The sequence below is a fragment of the Mchenga conophoros genome, linkage group LG20 (assembly GCF_057382185.1).
Source record: "Mchenga conophoros isolate Kocher_MC1m ecotype Shallow Benthic linkage group LG20, M_conophoros_male_GT1.1, whole genome shotgun sequence".
NCBI classification, from domain to species: domain Eukaryota; kingdom Metazoa; phylum Chordata; class Actinopteri; order Cichliformes; family Cichlidae; genus Mchenga; species Mchenga conophoros.
The window spans coordinates 513,424-534,844 of NC_140545.1; the positions used below are offsets into that span (position 1 = coordinate 513,424).

Here is a 21,421-nt window from a genome sequence, read left to right on the forward strand (position 1 = left end):
CACTGTGCAATTTTTAACTGCACCCTCTTAGTTACTTTATTATTGCAGTGTTACAATTATGTGTATTAAAAAATACAGTATAAACACAACTTTATAAATGTGTCCCAAGTCCATATTTATCCATATCTTTTTTTACCATATCTGGAAGAATACTTATTCTTACATTTGTCAGTATCCATCTAGAAAACGGCGACCATCTCATGTCTAATGGACTTGAAATATTGAAATTGTGCAAATGTTGTTAGTGCCACGCTTAGTGGAAGTAAGCAATTTTTAGTAAATGGTCAGTGAAAATAAACTGTCTTTTAACTGCTCTTTCACTGTAAAAGAGGAATTAAAGGATAGTTTATTTGTGTGTGTGTGTGTGTGTGTGTGTGTGTGTGTGTGTGTGTGTGTGTGTGTGTGTTTGAAGATTGCTCATTACAATCTAAGAAAGCGCACAATCTAAAATAACAGCCAGTCTGGCCTTCTAAGCCACCAGACAGACAAGCTTGAAGTCAGTAAATACTACAATAAATTGTGGTTGGTCTCAATCCTGTAACATAACCAACCGGTTTTGGCTCTTACTTTTTTAAAAAGAGTAGGTTCACAAAGCCAGCACAGGAACAAAACAAGGACATGTTGGAACAAAGGTTAGAGTGTTCAATGCCGTGACCTCTCTTTGCTAATGTGACTAAACCAGTCCACTGTTCACTGCTTGAAAGACGATCTCCAGTACTTAGGACAGGTTGGTTAACCACAACCCCTCTAAATCAGGCTATAATTTATATAATGCGTCGTCATATAATGGTCCTTGCAAAACCACACGTGACGTGCAGGACTAAACTGTGAACTTGAGATCAAGTCTAAGACGTCTTACAGATCGGGTGCACTGATCAAGTAGGAAAGATGAGGTGCGATGTTGCCATGCGGCCATCAGGAGGGGCTGGAACAAAGCAAGAGGCAGCACGCTGTATTCACCACGAGGCTTACGGTGCTGAGAGTACTTAGTGGAATAATTCGCTCAAAGTTTGCTTTTAAAGGGAGACTATTTCTAAAGCAAACAGCCGAAGCCTTTTAATCATATTGAAATCATTTATTGTGACTTCTATGGCAAAACAAATCTTATTTTCACTCCGTGTGTACGCTTCAAGCATTCACACCATCCATCGGAACTGGTAAATATACAGATTTATTTTGCGATTAGACCAAATCTTTCAGAATTTAACGCACAGACACGGACTTGCCATAAATCTAACGTTGGACGTCCGAAACAAAGAGGTTTATCCCGGACACCCATGACCGCATATATCCCCGCCCTCCACCGATCAACCCACCAACCATTGGTTGAGCTGTTGCACTACGCCTTTGTGATTGGCTGACTGTCTCGTCACTGAAGGTCTGTTGTTCACGCTCGCACCAGAGCAGCAGCTCCAGTGACAGTGGAGTGCTTTGATTCATGCTGTTGTGGAGTCCCCCGTTTTTGGATTCAAAGAACAGTTAATGCGGCCAGAAAAGAGCGCATGAAGGTATGGAAGAGGTTTTTACCACTTTGCTTTGGCGGGTTGTTAAAGTAAAAACTAAACTGCAAAAGTCCACAGGTGAATCTCTGACACAGTCTGAGATTTGCTTGTACGATAAAGGATTTTGGTATTTCTGATTTTTACAGGGGTTAACTTGGGACCTTGTGCTAAGTCATTACGGGGAAAAACATTTCCACATAAATATAGTAGCCAAAATAAGAGGAATCTGAATAATCGTTCATTTTCAGGCTGTAGGGTGTGAGTGCTTCAGTAGTATTGATTGTACCCTAAATCCCAGCTATAGCTATTAATAAAAGGTAATTTGATGTTGTTATGAGGTTTATGGCACTTGGATATTGAACTGAATGTTACCAATCCAGAAAATAATGACATCCCCTTGTGTTACACAAAGGCCCGGGACGGCAGGTGGATCCTCTGCTGCTCCTGAGCAACCCCAGCGATCATTTAGAAATGCATGGAGCAGACTGAGCACTCTTTCCCACACAGTGAGCAAAGCAGGGAGGACCCTTCCCGTTTTCTTAGCTAATTTTTAACCTGAGAGAAACCACAGTAGAGAGATTAAAGAGAGAGCATAAACGCTGGGCTATGTGTGAATTCACTCAAGATGACCACAGTAACTGAGGTGTGTACTCTCCCTTTGGCACTTACCACAGACCACATTAGATGCTCTGCTTCTATATTGAATGTCTGGCTTGATATGGATGAGCATAACCTCTAATTTTAACACCATGAATGTATTTGCTTTGGCTTATTACCGGATCAAGCTTTGCTACTCACACAGCCAACCTGCAACAGTTAAAACCATGTCAGCTACAGAGTGGGTTTCAGTAATTTACTCTTGAGTGACGATTCCCATGGTTTGGGTATCCCTGGAATGTGGCAACGATTTTCCATGGAAGCTGATCGAATGACAAATACCCAGTTTTGGCATTACACTGACTGGAAACAGGTCAAACATACAGCAGTACTGACACAAAACTAAAGTACGTGTGTGGTTGAGAAAGAGTGAAACCACTTTCACATTATGACAAGTAAGTAGCCAGTAAATAACTGCTGATTCACACTCTGCTGCTTTGCTGTGAATGTCGGTGAGCCACAGAATGCACTCTGGAATTCTGGAGGGACAGAGAGTGTTGTGGGATCGCTGCTTGAAGAAAGCAAAAGCTTTGAAACTTCGTGGCAGCGAGGAGAAGAGGGTGGGTTTCTTTAAAAAAGAGGAGATGAGAAAAGTTGCTTTGACAAATTAAAGGAAATATCAAAACACCAAATGGTTTAGTAAGTATGAAAATAAAACTCATCACACGATGTGCCATTTGCAGACAGCAGATCTTGACTCAGTTGAACACCTAAAGACAGAGCTGGGCAATTAATGTTCCCAACGGGTCACATGAGAAACGGGGACTGTTGTGGAGGGCCACGACAATAAGCTGAACTCAGTTCTGCTACTCGTAAGATTAGACGATACACTTAGTAGACATAGTGGAAATGGCAGCATTTTATCATTTTTTAATCAACAATATTTCAAAAACAAGTGTGTTTTTTGGAAAGATTTCAGAGATTTTTGACTCATACAAAGTGTTGTTGTTCTTTTGCTTTTAGTTTAATTACTTCATCTGTAGTTTTTCAGTTCTGTTTTGTAGGTTTCTTTAGATCTAAAAATCTAGTCTGCTTTGGGCTTGAACAAGTGCACAGAAGTCAGGCTCAGTGGCTGTGCAGGAAACACGAAGGACAGCTGTATATGCATTTGTTAACCTTAATGAATGAGAATATTTGTTCATGTATGAGGTAGATCCAAAGTGAAACAACATCTAATGAGATCTCTCCTTATGTGTAGAAAGTATTTTTTGAAAGAAGAATAAAAATCCAGCAGTGACACTGACTTAAAGTGCTCGAATGAATCGAAAGTGCAACACACTCAATCAGTGCTCTTTCTCTGATTAAATTAACTATTTAAGTTTTAGCATTAATAAAATAAAATAATTTTTTAGTACTGACATGCAGCATCTGCGGGTGTAATATAAAATGCAAAGAATTCAGTTCTGTCTTCATTTCAGTCAGTTTTTCTTATATCTGCTTCAAAGGTGACATTTTTCTCTGGCAGATTTGGACAACAACCAGTTGAAACACCTGCCAGTTTGTCCCATTTGAGTCCCAGCCAATCAAAGCATTCACACGTGTCACAGACATCACAGCTCTTGCCCCGAGCTTCAACTGAAGCTCCAGATTTCCTGCAATGTCCTTGATCCAGCTTGTTCCTGTCAAATGCAGAGTCCATGAAACACTCTTTGATAAACCACCAGAGAATTACTTATTGTTTTTGCAGTTGTATGGGAAATCGTGGAGCTGGTCTTGATCGCTCCATCCTGGTAAGAACAAAAAAAAGTCCTTGGTTGTTTTTGCAGCTTTGCAGGTTTAGATGTGTGTTCCCCCTCTGCTTTAGTCAAGTTGCATTTATTTGCCTATTTAGTCTCATAATGGTGACTCAAACTGTGATCCTGAAATGCAGCAACCGGCTCTTGCATTGTGTTTCACCAAACAGCTGAAATGGGGCAAACCTCATGATTTATACTTATTTATGTTGGAATTTTAATTTCCCATTGACCTCATGTCAGGTCGATCAGGGACAACCAAATGGCCAGATGTGACCCATGAATGTTAAAGTCTGCCTTTACATATGGGCCCCATGAGGAAGACCATGATCATAATCTCCTTCTTCACACATACCTCATCAAACTCTTGTCACACTGAGCAGTTTCGATGTGATTTAAAGGAGCTGATTTGAAAATGACTTCATCTGCAATTCAAAAGATGAAGTCAACTTTCAGAAAGGTCTGTCTCAGTTTTAAGAATGATGTCAGCTGTGTGAGGTGTGTTATGTCTGGCCCCTGTGACTAAACAGGGCCCTGCTGTGAATCACAGGATGCAGTAGTGTAGGTGTAGCATGGCTAAGGTCTTACAAGCTTAAAAAAAGATGTTTCAGACTATCACATTTGCCTAACAGTCTTGGGATTTGGACTTAATGTGCAGATATGCTAATGACTTCCTGTTTATAACCCGGAGCACAACTCAGCAAGTCCACAGATGGGACCCGAGTCCCTTTGTATATCAGTTCTGTGTCGCTCCCTGAAAAATGAGAATGAGTAGCTACTACTGGGGGCTGATTTACATATAAATCAATTTGTAATACCCAGAAGCAATCTTGTTTCCTAATTTGATTTCATTCTTTTTTCATCTGCTCCTTTAATGAAATAAAACAGTTTTTAGGAACAATGAGAAATCTTGCTTTCACTCACTCACTCTTTCTGTCTTTAGGAGGAGAAGATGAACGTGGAGGCTCTAAGCAGAGCGGAGCTGCTGACTCTCCTCAGTATCTTGGAGGGGGAGCTAGAGGCCCAGGATGTAGTCATACACGCCCTCAGGGTAAGTTGGCAGCTACATCTGATACAACAGATCCCCCCGTGGACTCGTGCTTACCGAAGGAGTTACATGACGGAGCATAATTAACCGTATCATTTCCATCCCAGTATCCCAATGAATAAAACAAAATGTGAGACTATCTTTAGTCCATACACCATTTGACACTAAAATTAACCTGTTTCAGCATCACGCTCCCAATAAGAATGTGAGTGAACTGGGAGGGGATATGTAAACAGGAAGCTGAGGAAAAAGAGCTAGTGAAGACGATGGCACAGCAGCCGTTCTGGGTTCATCAGAGCACCAGTATTATTGCTGGTCAGTCTGGCCTTTGACCAAATTTTCTTTTTAAACTCAAGTCACTTTTCAGTTTTGACTATTGTGTCTCGATTGAGTTCAGACAGACTGCAGTTTATACTGGTGTCTTTTGTGACCACATTAGTTTAAATCTGGGGATTCCCATTGTTGCAAAATGAAAACAGAAGCGGATTACTCTGGTGTGGTATGTTGCCTCAGGTAAATATTTCAAAGCCTTGCAAGAGCTGTTTAGCTTGGGCTAATTAGTTGTACATAACTGTGTTTGGAACACTAAACACAGACTATGAAGATGACTGCAGATTGCATTTTTAGATTGCATACTCTACATAGCATTTAGGCAAAGTTGTGCCAGTCAACACCCAAACATCTTTCAACTTGGGCAACCTGAATCACAAGAGTCCACATTAGAAAAGATTATAAACATCATTCCAGACAAAACTCCACAACAGCCATGTTTCATCACACGTCTGATTTTAGAGAACCGTTTAGGCTTGGTTTTCTTTTGGATGTTGAGTTTTGTGCAGCTAATTCACTCAAGCTGAGAGAATAGCTTTCTTTTCCAACAACAGTGTTTAGTGTCTGGGCCTGGTCTGATTAGTTCTCTTTGTGCCGCTTTTTATACTCCTGCCACAGCAGCTGTTCTATGCTTAGACCGTGAATGTTTGCCTCATTGTCTGAAATAACAATTAGGCCTACAATGAGAACAAGTAGCAGTGATGTGATATATAGGCTTTGATATTGACATTTATCTAAAAAGCAAATGAGAAGGCAGAATTTCAGTGCCGGGACCTGAAGGAAAGCCATTCTAACCACACCAGCTCATATGCAAGTCAAAGGGCTGCTATGTAGAGCTGAAGCATACAGTGTTTGACCTGAAACTCAGTGCACATGTTCAACCATCCCCTCAGGACAAATGCATAGTCGACTTATTCCTTTTTCCAAATCTTTATTACTCTGTTTTTTCTTCTATCTCTTTTCCTCACAACACAACCACATTACGGGGGGACTTTGATGTTTAACTGTGACCCATGTCCCATCTGCACAACTGACACACACACACACACACACACACACACACACACACACACACACACACACACACACACACACACACACACACACACACACACACACACAGGTTTGGTGGTCTCCATGGGGCCTGTCAGAGGCTGCAGTGTTTACTGTGCAGAGGATGTACAGAGTTATAGGCTTAGATCACTGACTTCCTTTGTTCCAGCTGGGGGCCGGTACAGTAGATTGCTGACAGGTCAATGTAAGGGCAGACTGTGTGTTGAAGGGAGTGTCAGGACTTGATAGCAGGCTTCAATTTAGTCTGTCTCTGTGTATCAGTTTGACACCCAGGAAGTCTATTTATACAATTTGTGTTTCACTATCTTGGGTCTTTTGTACCTTCCCACTCTGGTTAACATATCTCAAGCAGTTGCTATAACAATGCTTTTCCTCAATTAGAGCTCTCTTTTCAGTTTGTTTACTAGCACACTGCACTTACCAAAGAAGTCAATGCTTACTGGCATGTGGGGCAGATTGCTCTACCATATTTTCCAGTATTTTCCTACCTCAAACACTCTCTCCTCCCAGCAGCAAGTACCTGGGACTGCAAAACAAACCTGCATCTTTGTAACCCCTCCTTCACCTGAAACCCCTGCAAACCTGGAGCTGCAACAGTTGTTTGCTTACTTAATCACACAATGAGATGGTGTCAACTGTGGGACTTGTCTCTACAGATTCTGGGTTTTAATGTTTCCAGTTCTCATCAGCGAGGACACAGATGAGCAGTTTTACTAGAGGGAACATTCCTCAGAACATGACACCAGAAACAGGTCTTGCATTCCAAGAGGTGTGGCGTATGTTTTGAGTTAACAATTGTCTGCAACTAAAGGGAACTAATGCTATTATTATCTTCTCCCTGTTAAGCGCTGAGCAACTTAAAGTTAGTGTGTTGAAAACATGTACTTTAGAGAAGAAGCTCTACACCTGCTCCTTAAATTGGCAGTGAGGAAGTATAAGGTTGGTCCTTGTAGACTGGTGCATTTCTGTTGAGACAAAGTGGGGAGCAAATGTACAAAACAGACACTGTAACGAAGTCTGTGACGCTGGATTATCTGATAATGGAACTGTTTTTGTTTGTCCAGGCAACAGAGTTTGTGTGGTAATGTTTTTCATATGATGTCATGTCCTGTAATCCTAAAATGCTTTGTCTATTTTTATAGGCTGATGTGATTTCCCGACTCCATAAACAATAAGGGTGGGCAAGACTTTATTGTTCAGATAAGAGTGTGTACTGCCCGATTTGGACAAGTTCTTAAGATTGGCAGGGTAAACATTATAAAAAAGGGCCACTAACCACACAGAAGTTTCCCTTAAAAGGAAGCCTAATAGAGTATTGTAGTGTACACTCGGTCAGTAACCAACAGCTGGGAGATTGTAAGAGGACAGCTCATTGACTTAAAGTGTGTAAAAGAGAAGGTGGGTCCACTTAAATATCATTTAAACAGCATCTGGAAACACAAACCATGTCACACACAGAATTGATAGAAACAAGTAGTTGAATATGAGGCAATGTTTTCCTAAGGATGCCTTTTTATGGCTGCTTCTGTTACACCTTAACTAGATTTCAAAATAAAGGTTTATATCTAACAACACCCTTCATTTTATTTAGATTTACCACACAGCCTGGCACTAGTAATAATAATACAACTTTTTTAAAAAGCCACATAGGAGATCTGGCACAGAGTTTCCTTGTTCCACTAATGAAATGCCTTTTTGAAAGCAATGCCTGACCAAAGGGTGAGAACACCCACTTCCATGTTGCATCAGTAACTGCTGATGATAACATTTGCTGCAGTTAAACATTACTTAGAAAGTTTCATTTGGTGTCGTCCCACTTATCTTAGCACCACCTGTGATTAATATGTACCTGGGAGGTGTCTCGAGCACACCTTAGCTTACATTTCATAAAGCAAACACCTAAAATCTCATAATCCCATTTTTCTTTCTCTCGCTCCCTCTGTCTGTCTCTCTCTCTCTTGAGTAGAAGAAGAAATAAAAGTAATGAATAAAAAAGTGAGTACTATCATTGAATTACACTTGACTTACAAGTCAATTTGTAGTTTTAATAACTGTTATAAACTTAAAGAGACATGATGTCTCACCACATGCCTACATTGTCGAGACACCGTTTGAGGGGGCCGCTGTGCTGCAGGGCATTATTTATCTGCATCATCTGGAAAAGCTAATCAGCGTAAACCTAATACACTGTTTTTAACTCTGATTTTTAATTATTAAATCTTTCTTATTTGCTGGTTGTCTGTTTTAGCTGTGTGTGCAACCAAATTTTGTTTATATTCTTATTGCTGGCTTTGCACATAATGGCAATAAATAATAACCCATTTAGGCTGAGACATTTTTAAATTGCCTCTATTTTTTTCTGTTGCCATGTAGGTCTACAATTTCAGTCAGTTTGGAGTGATGGAAAGGTGTAAAGGAGAATTTATAAGAAACTAAAGCAACAGAAGTAATAAAAGAAGCATTGAAGCACCTTTTCATAGTATGTAGAGAGTTCGCCTGCTCCTATTATGGCTACTATTTAGTCTCCCAGTTAAAATAATACCTTAGCAAATCTCTGCTTCAGTTTGGCTGTTTCTCACATTTCTGCTAAAACCTCTGTAAGCTAACTGCTTAGCAACATTAGCTAATTAGCTTTTTACTTGTAAGAATACTAATGACACTGCTGGCTCAAGTTAATGTGTGGCTATTAGTTGTGTATGTGTTAGCTATAAAAAATATATGTGTTATATATGTTCATACATCATGTGTTTGTATGTGAGCTTGCTGTATTTTTCTGCAACCTACTTTGAGTAGGATGTGTACGGGCTCTCCTAAGAAATTACTCCATACTCTTGCTTCTGTTAAGCTGTGGTTTTTTATGGTGTCATTAGTGGTTAGCTAGCTAGTAGTTAGCTCCCGGCTGTCATACCAAACTCACTGAAGATGCACACTATTGAGCAGATATGTTATGTATAACCATTTTAATGGAAGTTTTCACTCTCATAACTGCTGCTTGAAGAAAAGAAAAAACAACCACTTGATTCCATTTAACTTGTATACAAAGTGTCAGTTAAATCAGATAATCAGTGCACATTTTGACTTTGTCTGTGCTACTTGCTGAGCTAATTGAGTACCACATTCAAATTGAAAAGTATCCTGCATATTTTTTCCCATGACTTCCTATAAAGACATTTGTTGTCTGTAGTTGTGTAGAGCTATGTAGCAGAGAGGCTTTGCTTGTTGTGCCCTGTCATAAAGGAAAGTGCAGTCTGTCATTACGATCAGAACTGTCCCGGCAAAAAAACACGAGAGGCCAGACCTTAGGCCAGCTCTGCTACAAACACACACTGAGCCCAGCCCTTAATGGTCTGTTTAAACAGCTATTTAACTCAGGAAGCTGCAGTTTTCTCTCCAGTTTTACTCTAATGACCAACAGAAAAATAACAAAAGTTCACAACCACAGTTCAGGATATACATAATGGCTAACACAAAACTTTATAGTCATAGAAAAAGGGAAACTGAGATACGGATATACAGTCGTATTGGTTCTCAGACACTGAAGGCTGCAGGGTCAGACTTGGGAACAATGCATGGGACTGAAAGCACTGAGACAGTGTCTTTGTGCAAGTTCTGTAATCTCTTCACTGAGGGTCACATTCTTTGTATAGCCAGAGAGAAAGCCTCAAATACAGCCTTCCTACTGAAGCCCTGAGGGTGTGTGTGTGTGTTGTAATGGTATTTTTTGTTTTGTGAGAGCATGTGAGAAAAAGAGCCTGACAGAGAGGAGGAAGTAAAGAGATGCATTTTCTAACAAGTGATGATGAACTTACAGAGGAATGCAGTGGCATGCATGTTTGGGCATGGGAACGAGGAGAAGGCATTCAGCTGGGGTGTCTGATGAGAATAGTAGGGGGAGATGGAGACTTGTGTCCCCAAGACCCGTGGAGTAAACTCTGAAGCATGTGCTCACATCATTAGGACTGCCTGCGGACCCTGAGTGCCTCCAGAACTCAAACATACTAAACATACTAAACATACTATCTGCTATGTAGTCAATGAGACCTCCTAATTTTTTCCCCTGAACAGGTGTGCTGTCACTTTTTATTCACTTGTTTTTAGTTTACATATAATTGAACCACTTTAATAGCGTTGGGTTTGTGTGTGTGTGTGTGTCTGAGTTTATGGTACAAACATTCACCGCTGCATCCCTGGGGAGGCATTAACATCTGCCCCTGGTGGGGGGACTGGATAGCCGTTCCTCACCTCTTTGTGTTTGGTTTGAGGGGGATGACCATCTGCTTGGTCTCACGCTGACGATAACATCACTCAGCGCAGATTTCCTGCAATCACACAAACACACGCTTCCGGATCTATGTCCAGTCATAATGATATCCTTTTTTGGTTCGGTGCCACAGTGTGGAAAAGAGGCTTCATCCTATCAAACCCATATACCCATACATAAGAAACACTGGTTTCTGCTGAGTCAAGTCTGAACTTGTACTCACATATTAATGTGCATGCATGTTCGGGACATAACAGTCCCGGAAAAAACAAAATACATCTTCAATGTTTCCATAGAAGTTAAGAGAACAAATTGCAGTCAGGTCCTGTTAATTAAATCAACTTAATTAAATGATCTCCAGCAAGCGTGCACACCTCTGTTAAAGGAGAGGGTTGGGGCAGTTTGCTGGTATTCACTTGTGTTTGAACACAGTTCCAAGGAGGAAAGACTTCGTGCTGCTGCCTGTCAATCTAGGGGGGAAATCACCCCAAAGTCAGGCTGTGGAACGCTCAGAGAAATGTAAAAGAGACACAGATCTTATACTGCTAACTGTTAGAGTTAATGATAGTACAATTAGAAAAAGATTGGACTAGTGTGACTTTCTGGAAGGGTTGCCAAAAGCCTGTTTTCTCTATAAAGAACGTGGCTACATGGCTTGGGTTTGCAAAGTTGTGTCTAAACAAACTAGACTCCTGGAACAGTGTCCTTTGTACAGACCAAAGTGGAGATGTTTGGCTATAATGTAAAGCACCACATTTTGGATAAGACAAAACACGGCATATCAGGGCAAACGCCTCCTACCAAATGTCAGTCACAGAGATATAGAGATAATAATTAGTGCTTGTTTTGCAGCCATGAGACCTGAACACCTTACAGTCTTTGATTATGAACTTAGTATTCTAGAGTCACTTGTGAGGCCGCCTGTCCGACTGCTGAAGCTTAGCTGAAACTGGGTCATGCAGTAGGACCATAATCATAATGACAGTAGAAAATCTTCAACAGAATGTCTAAAAAAGAAAATAATCCAGGTGCTCCAGTGGCCCAGTCAAAGTCCAGCCTGGTTAAAATGCTGTTGCAGGACTTTAAGACAGGCGTCCATAAACTAATGCCAAATTTTAAAGAAAAGAGAACCAAAGAGAGACTGATTTAGTCACACAGAAAACAAACTTCAAGGTATTTTGATAAAGGTGTTTCTACACTTTGTGTTGTGTACTTAGTTTTTCAGAGGACTACATAGAGTCCTGTGAAAACTTCCTTTTTCACATGACTGTAGACTGTAGTAGATTTTTTCTCTCTCTTGTTGCCTGCTGTGCGACACAAAAATGTGTGTTACCATGCGCTTCAATATTTGATATTTGTTCAAGCTGATTTTCAGCATCTCTTGGAAAGCACAACCGTATTCATATGTGTGAATAGAACAGAATGGATTTCTTGTCATTGTATATGCAACAAAATAACAGGTTAATGTTTGTGTATATCTGATAGGCTCAGCACAGAGATGCTTTTGTCCAAGAGCGCTACGGACAGTATGACCTCAGCGATCCATTCCTGGCCCTGCAGCGGGACAACGAAGCCATGGAGTGCCATAACACAGCCGCCGAACCTCACACGCATCTGCAGGGAAGGGCAGTGGGGCCAAATCCTCTGGCTGTGCTTAAACTGGTCATGGCTCACTGCAAGAGGATGCAGGAGAGGATGATGGGACAGTTAGCTGCTGCTGAAAACAGACACAGAAGGGTAAGGGGCAATGCACATTCAGATAGTCACCAGTCTTCAGATCAGCTTTTCTACACAGCCATTATCACACATGGGCTAACACAAGTGCAAGTTTGCTTTGTGTGTGGACATGCATGTGTATTTGTTTCAGCTACTGATTTGGCTTATAGTAGTGAGGCAGACCGAGAGGGGATGTGGAGCTTCTCCACCCCAAAGCTCTGGTCTGTGAGGATATGTGTGGGAGACTCACAACTTTAGTGTTTTTCCCTTTGGCTGTATGTTTGATAGATGATAGCAGACTTGGAGGAGGAGAAACGACGACACGTCCAGGAATCTGCACTCCATGCTGATTTCACCTTCATGCTGCAGACAGAAAGAGATAAACTACTGCATCAGGTGAGACTGGAATGTAAAGGATAGGCGAAACAATAAGTGTGTCTATATGTATGTTTGTCTTTGTGAGATAAAATGTTAACGTCTTATAGAAATTGTTCCTCTCTTGCTGACAGATGAGCACATCTGGTCAACCTGCTTCCCTTTCCCTCACCTCTCCCTGTCTGCACAGTGTCCTTTTTCGCTCTTGTGGTGGTGATTTAAAACCCAGCAGCAGGGAAGCATCAGTGAAACTCCACTGTGTAACTCAGTAGGGTGGAGAGGGCTTGTCCGGTTAAAAGTATAGACACACACACAGGCACAGAAATGTTCCATGGGAAACAGATGAGGAAGAGACTATTGTTTAGCTGACTAGTTGCCATGGGGCTTTATGGTCTCAGGAAGCCTGAGATAATGGATGTTCACGTCTAATGCAAGGTCAGCCGGCGAGCACGCACACTGAGAGCACACAATCGGCTACTACATAAACTTCACACGAGGACCTTATGTAAGAAAGGCTTCCTGAGCGTCTCTCAGTCTTCCTTAGGCCTTCCTGCCTCATACCAAATACACACACCATTATATTTTCTCACCTCTCACTTCCTTCTAATACTCATCAAAGCTCTTTAGAAGCCCAGAAATCTTCAAAAGATTTCACAGTAAATGCTCATTTCCAAAGAACATAGCTTTTTAAATGAGACAATATCATTATTATCTCAGTGTCACTTGAGTTAATGTCATAAAAGTCATTGACATATAAAACAGCTCTAAAATAGACAGCAGTGTTTGAAACAGAAAAACACGATTGCTGCCAGCTTGGTTATAGTGAATAGACTTTTCAGAAAATGTGTATTTTTAAAGAAAACAGTATCTGCTCCACTGTTGGATCTACTGTGACACAGCAGTGCTCTTGTGCCTCCTTGTGGCCACATGTGGCAGAGCAACTATGACTTTATTTGTGTCTCTCTAATTCCCTTTCTAGCTGGAAGTGGAGCATGCAACGGTGCAGAGATTAGAGAAGGACAAAGCCCAAGTAGTGAGCAAGGTGGAGGAGTCTCTGTGCCAGCAGCAGCAGCTCTCCTCAACTCTGACTCTGGAGCTCCAGAAAGCCAGCAGCCAGGCTCAGGAGGAAGCCCAGAAAGTCTCACAACTTCAAGTATTGCTGCAAGAGGAGACCAGTGCCCTGGAGAAGCTCCGGGCTGTTCTTGAAAATGAGAAGAGCAAGGCAGCCAAGCTTCAGGCCAAATCTGAGAAACAGATGGCTGAGTTTGACAGAGAACGTGAGCACTTGAAAGTCAGACTGGGTAAAGAGGAGGAACGGAGTAAGGAGCTTGAGAGACAGGTGGAGGACCTGAAAAGGAGGTTGGCTGAACTTGAAGGATCTAAAGAAGAGGCAAAGGCAGCTGTGGTGGAGGAGAAAGAGTCAATACCCAAAAAGATGGCAGATTCCACTTCTGTTCAGACTGAGCTGGATGGAAAGATAACCGTCACGCCTAAATCCACCTCACTGTCAAAAGTCAACGGCCATCATGGTCAAAAAGAGACAGAACTGACACAGGAGGGGAGAGGGGCAGATAATGGTGGGGTAGTAGAAAATGGGGGAGGATCACTTTTGCATTCCCCTCACCCTCATCCTGCCTCTCCCTCAAGCACAGCCTCCTCTTCCCTCTCCTCTTCCCCCATTTCCTCTCCTGTTCTGGCAAAGCGTTTGGGCAGTCCTGGTTTCCATCAGTCCTCCTACCAGGCTGGAGTCAATCAGCGGTTCCAGGCTGCCAGGCACAAGTTCCAGAGTCAGGCGGAGCTGGATCAGCAGCAGCATGGCGGCCCACTTTCCCCGAGGGACCTCTCCCCCACCACCTCCTCCATTCCTCCCCCACCAGAGCACACCACAGCTAAGCAGCTGGCCCGCAACACTGTCACTCAGGTGCTGTCCCGCTTTACCAATCAGCAGGCTGGAGTCAAGCTGGCTCCAATCAGCAGCTCTCCATTTGGTACAGACTACCGCAATCTAGCAGCATCTCCCCCGGGAGGAAGGTCGCCTTCAGGGCCTCTATCTCCAGGCATCCGCTCCCCCATCATTCCACGTTCAGAGAGGGCATACCCTCCCCCAACTCCTCCCAAGAAGCCGGGCATGAGTCCAACTCCAGGCTCTCCCAGTCACTCTGCTCGAACCAGCCTCTTTCCAGAGCTGACGGGGAACTGTGGGCACAGTAGCAGTGGCCAGGAGGGGGCTAAGGAGTCTGACCTGGTTTTATCTTCAAGTGGTTAATAGAAAGATCACACTAACCAACAACTGCTAAACAATTCAGGGATATGTCGGCGGTTTTGTAGTATCCATCTTAAGTAGCAAAACTACTTAATAGCACTCCAAATCAGAAGTCTAGACAACTGAAGCTGTGCTGGTTCAGTCAGATCCAGATTTTGCTGCACCCCTACCTCCATGAAACAGTTGGAAAGTAGAACTATTTGAAATGAACTACAGTACATGGATTATTTTAGATGCACTTCTGTTTTTTGTCACTTGGCTGTCTTTCTTTCTTTCTTTCTTTCTTCACGTAGAACTATTGTGAGTTTGTGTAATAATTGAAAATGTGCTATTTTAGACACTATATTAAAAGTATTCAAAAACAATTTACAATTTAAAGAAAGCACCTGTTGATTTTTTTTAAAGAAATTATTATAGTTTTTGTCATTGTTTAACAAACCTTTTCTTTCGTCATGAGCAGAAGCTGCTCATTGTTTTACAATTAAAAAAACACCAGTCACACAATGTTAAAAAAATAGACTGTGTAGGGCTCAAATGTGTAAATGTAAGCAAACGTGTAGCTTTCACTGTGTTTTTGAAATGTTTTCCCGATGACTTCTTATGCAGATTCTAGAGATTCTCAGTTAAAAACTTTATTATACTGTAAAAGAAAAAGTTCTGTATGAACAAACATCACCTGCATGTACTGTTTTTATGCTACACTTAACCATGAAAACACTTGAGTATTATGAAAAGGGAGACCGCACTTTGCACTACTTTACTGTATGTCTATGATTTTTAGTGACATCTGCTTCACAGGGAGGACTGTGTCATTATGTGATAAATTGTAGTTATACTGTCAGTAAGCGTGGACACTAAAGCTTCCAATCATGCCACTGTAATCTTTCTATTGTATTATTTCCTGTGACTTACTGTATGATCCTTGGCTTTAAAACCATTGATTCCTTCCAAGCAAATATTTTAGCCATTCTATTTGAATCTGTAGGCATACACTGCTGTCAGTGACCCTCACCTGTGTAAAGGATGACATGAAACCCTGCAACATTTTGTGCTTTTCCAATAAACTGTCCATGTCTTGAACGCCTAGAGTGTCTTTTAAAACAATGTCCGTTGTTTAAATCTTGATTGGAGTGCCATCTAACTTTTTGTATCAGGAGCAGAGAACGAAATAAAACTCTGTCACGTTCAATCTCTTTATTTGAACAGAATGGGGCAGTACAGTATTGACGTTCACTGATCGGCACACAGTTTTGTATTGTAAGGTTTAGATACAGCACATAATATAGCTAACAAGTAACTGATCTGGAGTCTGCCTACTCAGAAGTGATGCAAAACAGTATATGATGTGGCCTTACAGAAGTCATTTACAGTAAGATCGTGCCTCATGTGGCAGCTGCTCTGTCCACTTGGCGCCGGCCACTACACAAACAGTTTGTTGCAGTTAACAGAGCGATTTTCGAAGACTCCCAACAAAAACTTGTGTATTAAAATAGATATTTGCATACGTGGATGGGAAGATGGAGATCTTTACCATAGGAAAGAGATTTTGGCAAATAAATCTTGGTTAATGTGAGTATATAAGTTTTCCTCTATACAAAGGAAAAGCTGTACAGCAATGAGGGTGTTGCCAAAGTAAGAACAGAATGTATTGCAGATGCAGCGTCATAGAAGTTGCTCTAATTTCAGTCGTCATAGCTTGCATGGGTGGAGAGACCATACATCAGTGGATCACAACAGAAAACAACATTCCCTTGGCTGTAACACATACTGACAACCACATAGGTGCAGGAACAGAGCTATGCTAAGGATTGTGCCATTTTTAAATGTTTGCAACAGGAATAAATATGCTTCAGTTTTGTTTGCAGTGTGTAACTAAGCCCCATGTCCCTTCAAAAAGACTGCCAGCTTGGTATTGGACAGTCACGGCAGATAATGGCTACTCAATATTTTGATTTTACTCATGTACTCGAGTTCTAATTCATCGCACCACAATGACACAAAATCTCTTAAAAACAAACCCTGATAGGTGATGGTGTGCTTGATTTCTCTCATGAGCTGCTTTGTGCATCTGGGTTCCTTCTGTGTGTGCTGAGAACTGTAATAGTTCTACATCAGTTTTACTAAGAATAAGAATATATACACACAACTTCTCATACTAGCTTCTAAGAAGGTCTGTGATCCTTAGATGGCTGAGGAAATTTACTTAATGCTGCAGTCCTGAGCACAGCCCTGTCCAAACATACAACCATTTTCTCTAAACCATGATTATTTCCATAATTGAACATTCCTGCAAACAGACAGACATCTGTGCCTAACAGTCCAGACACCTTTAGTTATATTTTTTTTGTGTTTTCTTTTTTTCCTTGCCCCATATCGATATAGTTTTGCTTTGGTTAGTCCTTGCGCAGGTACAGGTGGGTTGTGGGCCAGCAGGAGCATGCATCTCCCTGGTCAGTCCCCGGCCTTGCTTTAAGCATTCTGCATCTCCTTGCCAATCTTGTAACTTAGAATCTTATTCCAATCAATCTTTGTGCGTGTGACAGGCAGCTGACGACGCAGAGCCTTAAAGGTCGTATCAGACATGGTCTGGTAGTTCTCACTGATAGCAGTCTGAGGGAGCAAAAGCAGAAGGGAAACAAACATCAGTTGTGTTTACATTATTGTATTTTGCACAACTCTGTTGCTTGTGAAGCTCGCACACAAGAATTTCACTCACATGTGCTGTACCAATGTACCTGCACATGTGATGTGACAATAAAAGTGATTTGATTTGATGTTTTTCCTTTTTTAAAAATTCAAAATGTTACAGGTAACACTTATTTTTAAGGCAGTACATAAACCATGTAGTCAGCAAAAGCTAGCTCACCTGGTAGTCATTTTCTGCATTCTCAATAATGTCAACAAATTCCTTAGCTGTCTGGATCTCATTCTGTCAAAAAAAAAAAAAGTGAGAGACATCTTTTGTCTTCACACAAAGCTGTCACAGTCAGACGACTACAGCGCACATTGTTGACACACACAGACTAATATTTGTACTTACAGTCACTGGTATGGAGTCTTCTACCTCCTTGTGGCTAACCAGTTGCACATTCCCATCTTCATAATAGTGCACCTGCAATTTTAAAAAAAGTTCATTATCAAACCAATATTTTGCAACAATATTTCTCCTTATTTATGACAATGTGTACACTGACCTGGATTTTCAATACTCCTACCACCTGAGCAGTGGACTGACCAATGGTAAGCTTCCACTCTGACCTGCAGCGACCATTCCTTTGTCAGGGAAAATAAAAGAAGACTTGTGTTACAAACAGGATCATCAGGAAGCGAAAAGCACTGAATAAGTACCTAATATTCCCCCTTTACCCAGAAGACTATATTTCTAAGCATTTCTGTGACAGAGCCACATTATGAAAAATAAAATATTCTATTATATTTAGATATATTCACATATGCATTTTTTTATCTGCTGTTTTCAGGATGTACACTATACCAAAAGTTTTTGGGTTGAAACTGATGTCCTTCAATGCAGGCTATGATCGTTTGCTGACCATCAACTGTTTTCCCATATACCTGCAACACATAGATGTTATGGGTAAACAGCAGGCAATGTTGTCTATAATGACCATATTGTTTTAAATGCACCTTACCGTACAGACTCCAGTAGGGTAGTGCTCTTTGACATAGGCACTAAGGGCAGTATCACAGGCATCTCTCCAACTTCTCAGGGCTGTCTCTCCTTCGTATGGCTGCACGTCGCTCACTTCTTTTCTTAGGTGGTCGAAACGGAACGATAAACAGTTGCGAGGATCGAGGAAATGTCCCTGACCCAAGTCACCATGCTCTGTGATCAGGACCTTAAATGAAGGAATAAGAAAGAGTGAATAACGCTGTTGCACGTATTTGCTCACCTAAAATGAAAACGACTGCACTTGAACCAAGATTTTCTTAGTTGCCTGGTTTTATATTTAGGGCTCATCAGAAAATTGTTTTAGGGCTGGAAATAAATGCACATCACACAGAAGTACTCAGATCTTTCTCATGATCAACTGATGAATCAAAACGTGATCAACTAACGCTTCAGGGGAGCCCAAAAAATGATCGATTGAAATGAATGATTTCAAAAGTTCCAACATACCGGCTCATCATATCCCTCTAACTTGGCAGGTGTAAATTGATCCATGTTGTACTGGGCAAAGGAGCTGGAGGAAGAAAATCGGCAGAAAAACAAAGTATATATTAATAATATGGCATCAAATGTATTTCAAAAAAGTGCCTTAAAGATATAAGGAATGACAAACATCTCTGAAATGAAAAATTTCCCATATGGAAACTTTTGTAACCCATTTCCTGAATATGCGTAACTAAGCAGCACTTACTGTGAAGCCCCCTCCCTAAGAAGATTGTCATTGCTGAGGAGAAGCCGCACATCTACAAAGAGTAAAATAAACCAACGTTTGGATAGATCTCTCAAGAGACAGAAAGTTATTCTTATTGTTCGAAGCAAAGTATAATACATAAGTCAGTAATATTATCAAAGACATCTTTCTACATCTGCTTCTTACCATTGAAGACTTCATTGAACTCTCCAGGGGGGGCATGTGTCACAAAGTTGGCGGCTATGCGGACCTGCAGACAAAAATTTAATGCCACCAATTAATTCAGCCATCAAAGTAATGAGGGCTTTTTCTGACTCAGACTGGGCCTTTGCAAGGTCCGTATACATGGTAATTCACATTACAGCATGTGATGTGGAATAGGCAATAAGCTTGTTGTATTTTTTAAGCAAAACAAAACATGATTTTCTCTCATTTATTGCCATTTTATAGACAAAAATATCTTATGTTTGAGTAAATGAAAACCTATTTTACACAGTTTAAAAAATATATAATAACATTTTATTTCATGGGAAAGGTAGGAGGGGATTTCTGCTGAGGTCTACTGGTTCACTGCAATCCCACATTTTCCTGTCATTACCCACTGGATCTTTAATCTCTCACCTCCCTGGTACAAAGTCTGTAATATCGGAAGGACTGCCAAACCCAGACTTGTCAATGTCTGATTAGCCTGGCGTCTGTAACCCCCATGTTGTACTCATTCTGGCATTTATTAGACACGTTTGAAGGCAAATATTCTGTACAGTGACTTGGTTTCAATCTGTGGGGTAATTCCTAACATTCTTGTAGCTTTTGCCATTTTGGCTCAAGTAAGTAACCACATTTTAACAAATTTAACATTCCAATTAACAACCGGTTTTGTTACTGATTTTGAATTAGGTTGCTAGCTTTTCTTGTGAAAAAGTCAGTGTAACTTTAAAGCTCCCATGTCTTTTGCAACAGTCGAGACTTTAACCTAGCAGAGAGCAAGTTTTACTAAATAAAGGACAGACTGTCATTTGAAGTGGACACTGAATTTAAACACTGCTTGTCAGTTCCTCGTAAGCAAAATGTCATCCCGCCCTTTGTTTTCCTACCTGAATGGCAACAGATTGATGTTATCAGAAGAATGTTGTCGCCACTTTGTCTTCCTGTTCAGATGCCTTACCCTACAGCAGTTACCCTTTCCCAAAGAACGACAATGCTGAAATGCATGCCTCTAACTGGCGTTGCGAATAGTGACACCGTCAGGCTTCATCTTAACTCTAGGCACCTGAATCCTGATCTTAAGTCATGTGATGCAAACATAAGTATTTGAGCTGCAACTGAATCTGTTTGACCCAGAAATCGAAGGCAAAGTAATGGTAGCTGCTAATGTTAGCGAACGCTATAGGAGGAACACACAGCCCTCTCTGTGATTATCACTGGCATGGACATTGTCACACTAGTTGGAAACTAGTCGTGATACTTTTATTTTAATTTAATTTTTATTCTAAACATTTTTTCAGCACCAAAATGGTTAAACCCTCAATGAATGGATGTTTGCTTCTGTAGCTGCTAGCCAACTAACTAGCGTTGGCTAGTTAGCTCACGGTAGCTTAAAACAGAAGTTTATAATTTCTACATCAGAACAAAAACTACCATTCTCTTTCCAAATTTCACATAAATATATAACAGGTGAGCCCATTTATAAATGAGAAAAATGTTGCTGAGCAAAGAATTAAAGAGTCTCCAAACCTTCTCTTCATCTGACAGCGGCTCCTCAAAATCAGCCATCTTGGCTCTTTGTGACCCCACCTACCACAGCTGACTGACAAGACCAGAGCAGTAGCTGTCATGCACACAGGGATTAAATAAAAATACTACTCATAAAGTTATGTAATCACCTATTTTCCCCATATACGTTTCTCTCTTATCATATACAATTAGATAGTTAAGATATTTAATTTAACACTATGTAAAGTAGTGTAAAAGTAGTTTTAACAGTGCAAGTGGGCATCTAAAAAGTTCCTTACTTGCTGTGTGCTGCTTCCTGTTAAGTATCACAATAGCAATTGTTTTACAAAATAAAAGTATATGCTTAACA

The 21,421-nt window shown here is 41.0% G+C and overlaps 2 protein-coding genes across 2 annotated transcripts; one reads left to right on the forward strand and one right to left on the reverse strand.

The window, feature by feature from the left end:
* Nucleotides 1-1,358: 1,358 nt before the first annotated feature.
* Nucleotides 1,359-16,037, forward strand: cttnbp2nlb (CTTNBP2 N-terminal like b). Its single transcript, XM_085259277.1, has 5 exons — nucleotides 1,359-1,508; nucleotides 4,836-4,943; nucleotides 12,091-12,342; nucleotides 12,610-12,717; nucleotides 13,676-16,037. Exons 1-5 carry the CDS (start codon nucleotides 1,503-1,505, stop codon nucleotides 14,960-14,962), a joined length of 1,761 nt encoding a protein of 586 aa, XP_085115403.1. The 5' UTR covers nucleotides 1,359-1,502; the 3' UTR covers nucleotides 14,963-16,037.
* A 101-nt stretch (nucleotides 16,038-16,138) lies between these two features.
* capza1b (capping actin protein of muscle Z-line subunit alpha 1b) lies at nucleotides 16,139-21,198 on the reverse strand. The gene is made up of 10 exons (XM_085259278.1): nucleotides 21,073-21,198; nucleotides 19,525-19,588; nucleotides 19,339-19,390; nucleotides 19,098-19,161; nucleotides 18,610-18,816; nucleotides 18,453-18,532; nucleotides 18,154-18,232; nucleotides 18,000-18,071; nucleotides 17,826-17,888; nucleotides 16,139-17,569 (listed from the first exon to the last, which is right to left on the reverse strand). The coding sequence occupies exons 1-10, from the start codon at nucleotides 21,109-21,111 to the stop codon at nucleotides 17,429-17,431; spliced, it is 861 nt and encodes a 286-aa protein (XP_085115404.1). The 5' UTR covers nucleotides 21,112-21,198; the 3' UTR covers nucleotides 16,139-17,428.
* Nucleotides 21,199-21,421: the final 223 nt, after the last annotated feature.

Coding starts and splice junctions, on each gene's coding strand:
- capza1b (XM_085259278.1), bottom strand. CDS start 21,111: ATGGCTGATTTTGAGGAGCCGCTGTCAGATGAAGAGAAG. Junction 19,391..19,524: donor GTTCAATGAAGTCTTCAATG/GTAAGAAGCAGA, acceptor TACTCTTTGTAG/ATGTGCGGCTTCTCCTCAGC. Junction 18,072..18,153: donor TAGGAGTATTGAAAATCCAG/GTCAGTGTACAC, acceptor TTAAAATTGCAG/GTGCACTATTATGAAGATGG.
- cttnbp2nlb (XM_085259277.1), top strand. Junction 4,944..12,090: donor TAGTCATACACGCCCTCAGG/GTAAGTTGGCAG, acceptor TATATCTGATAG/GCTCAGCACAGAGATGCTTT. Junction 12,343..12,609: donor CTGAAAACAGACACAGAAGG/GTAAGGGGCAAT, acceptor TATGTTTGATAG/ATGATAGCAGACTTGGAGGA.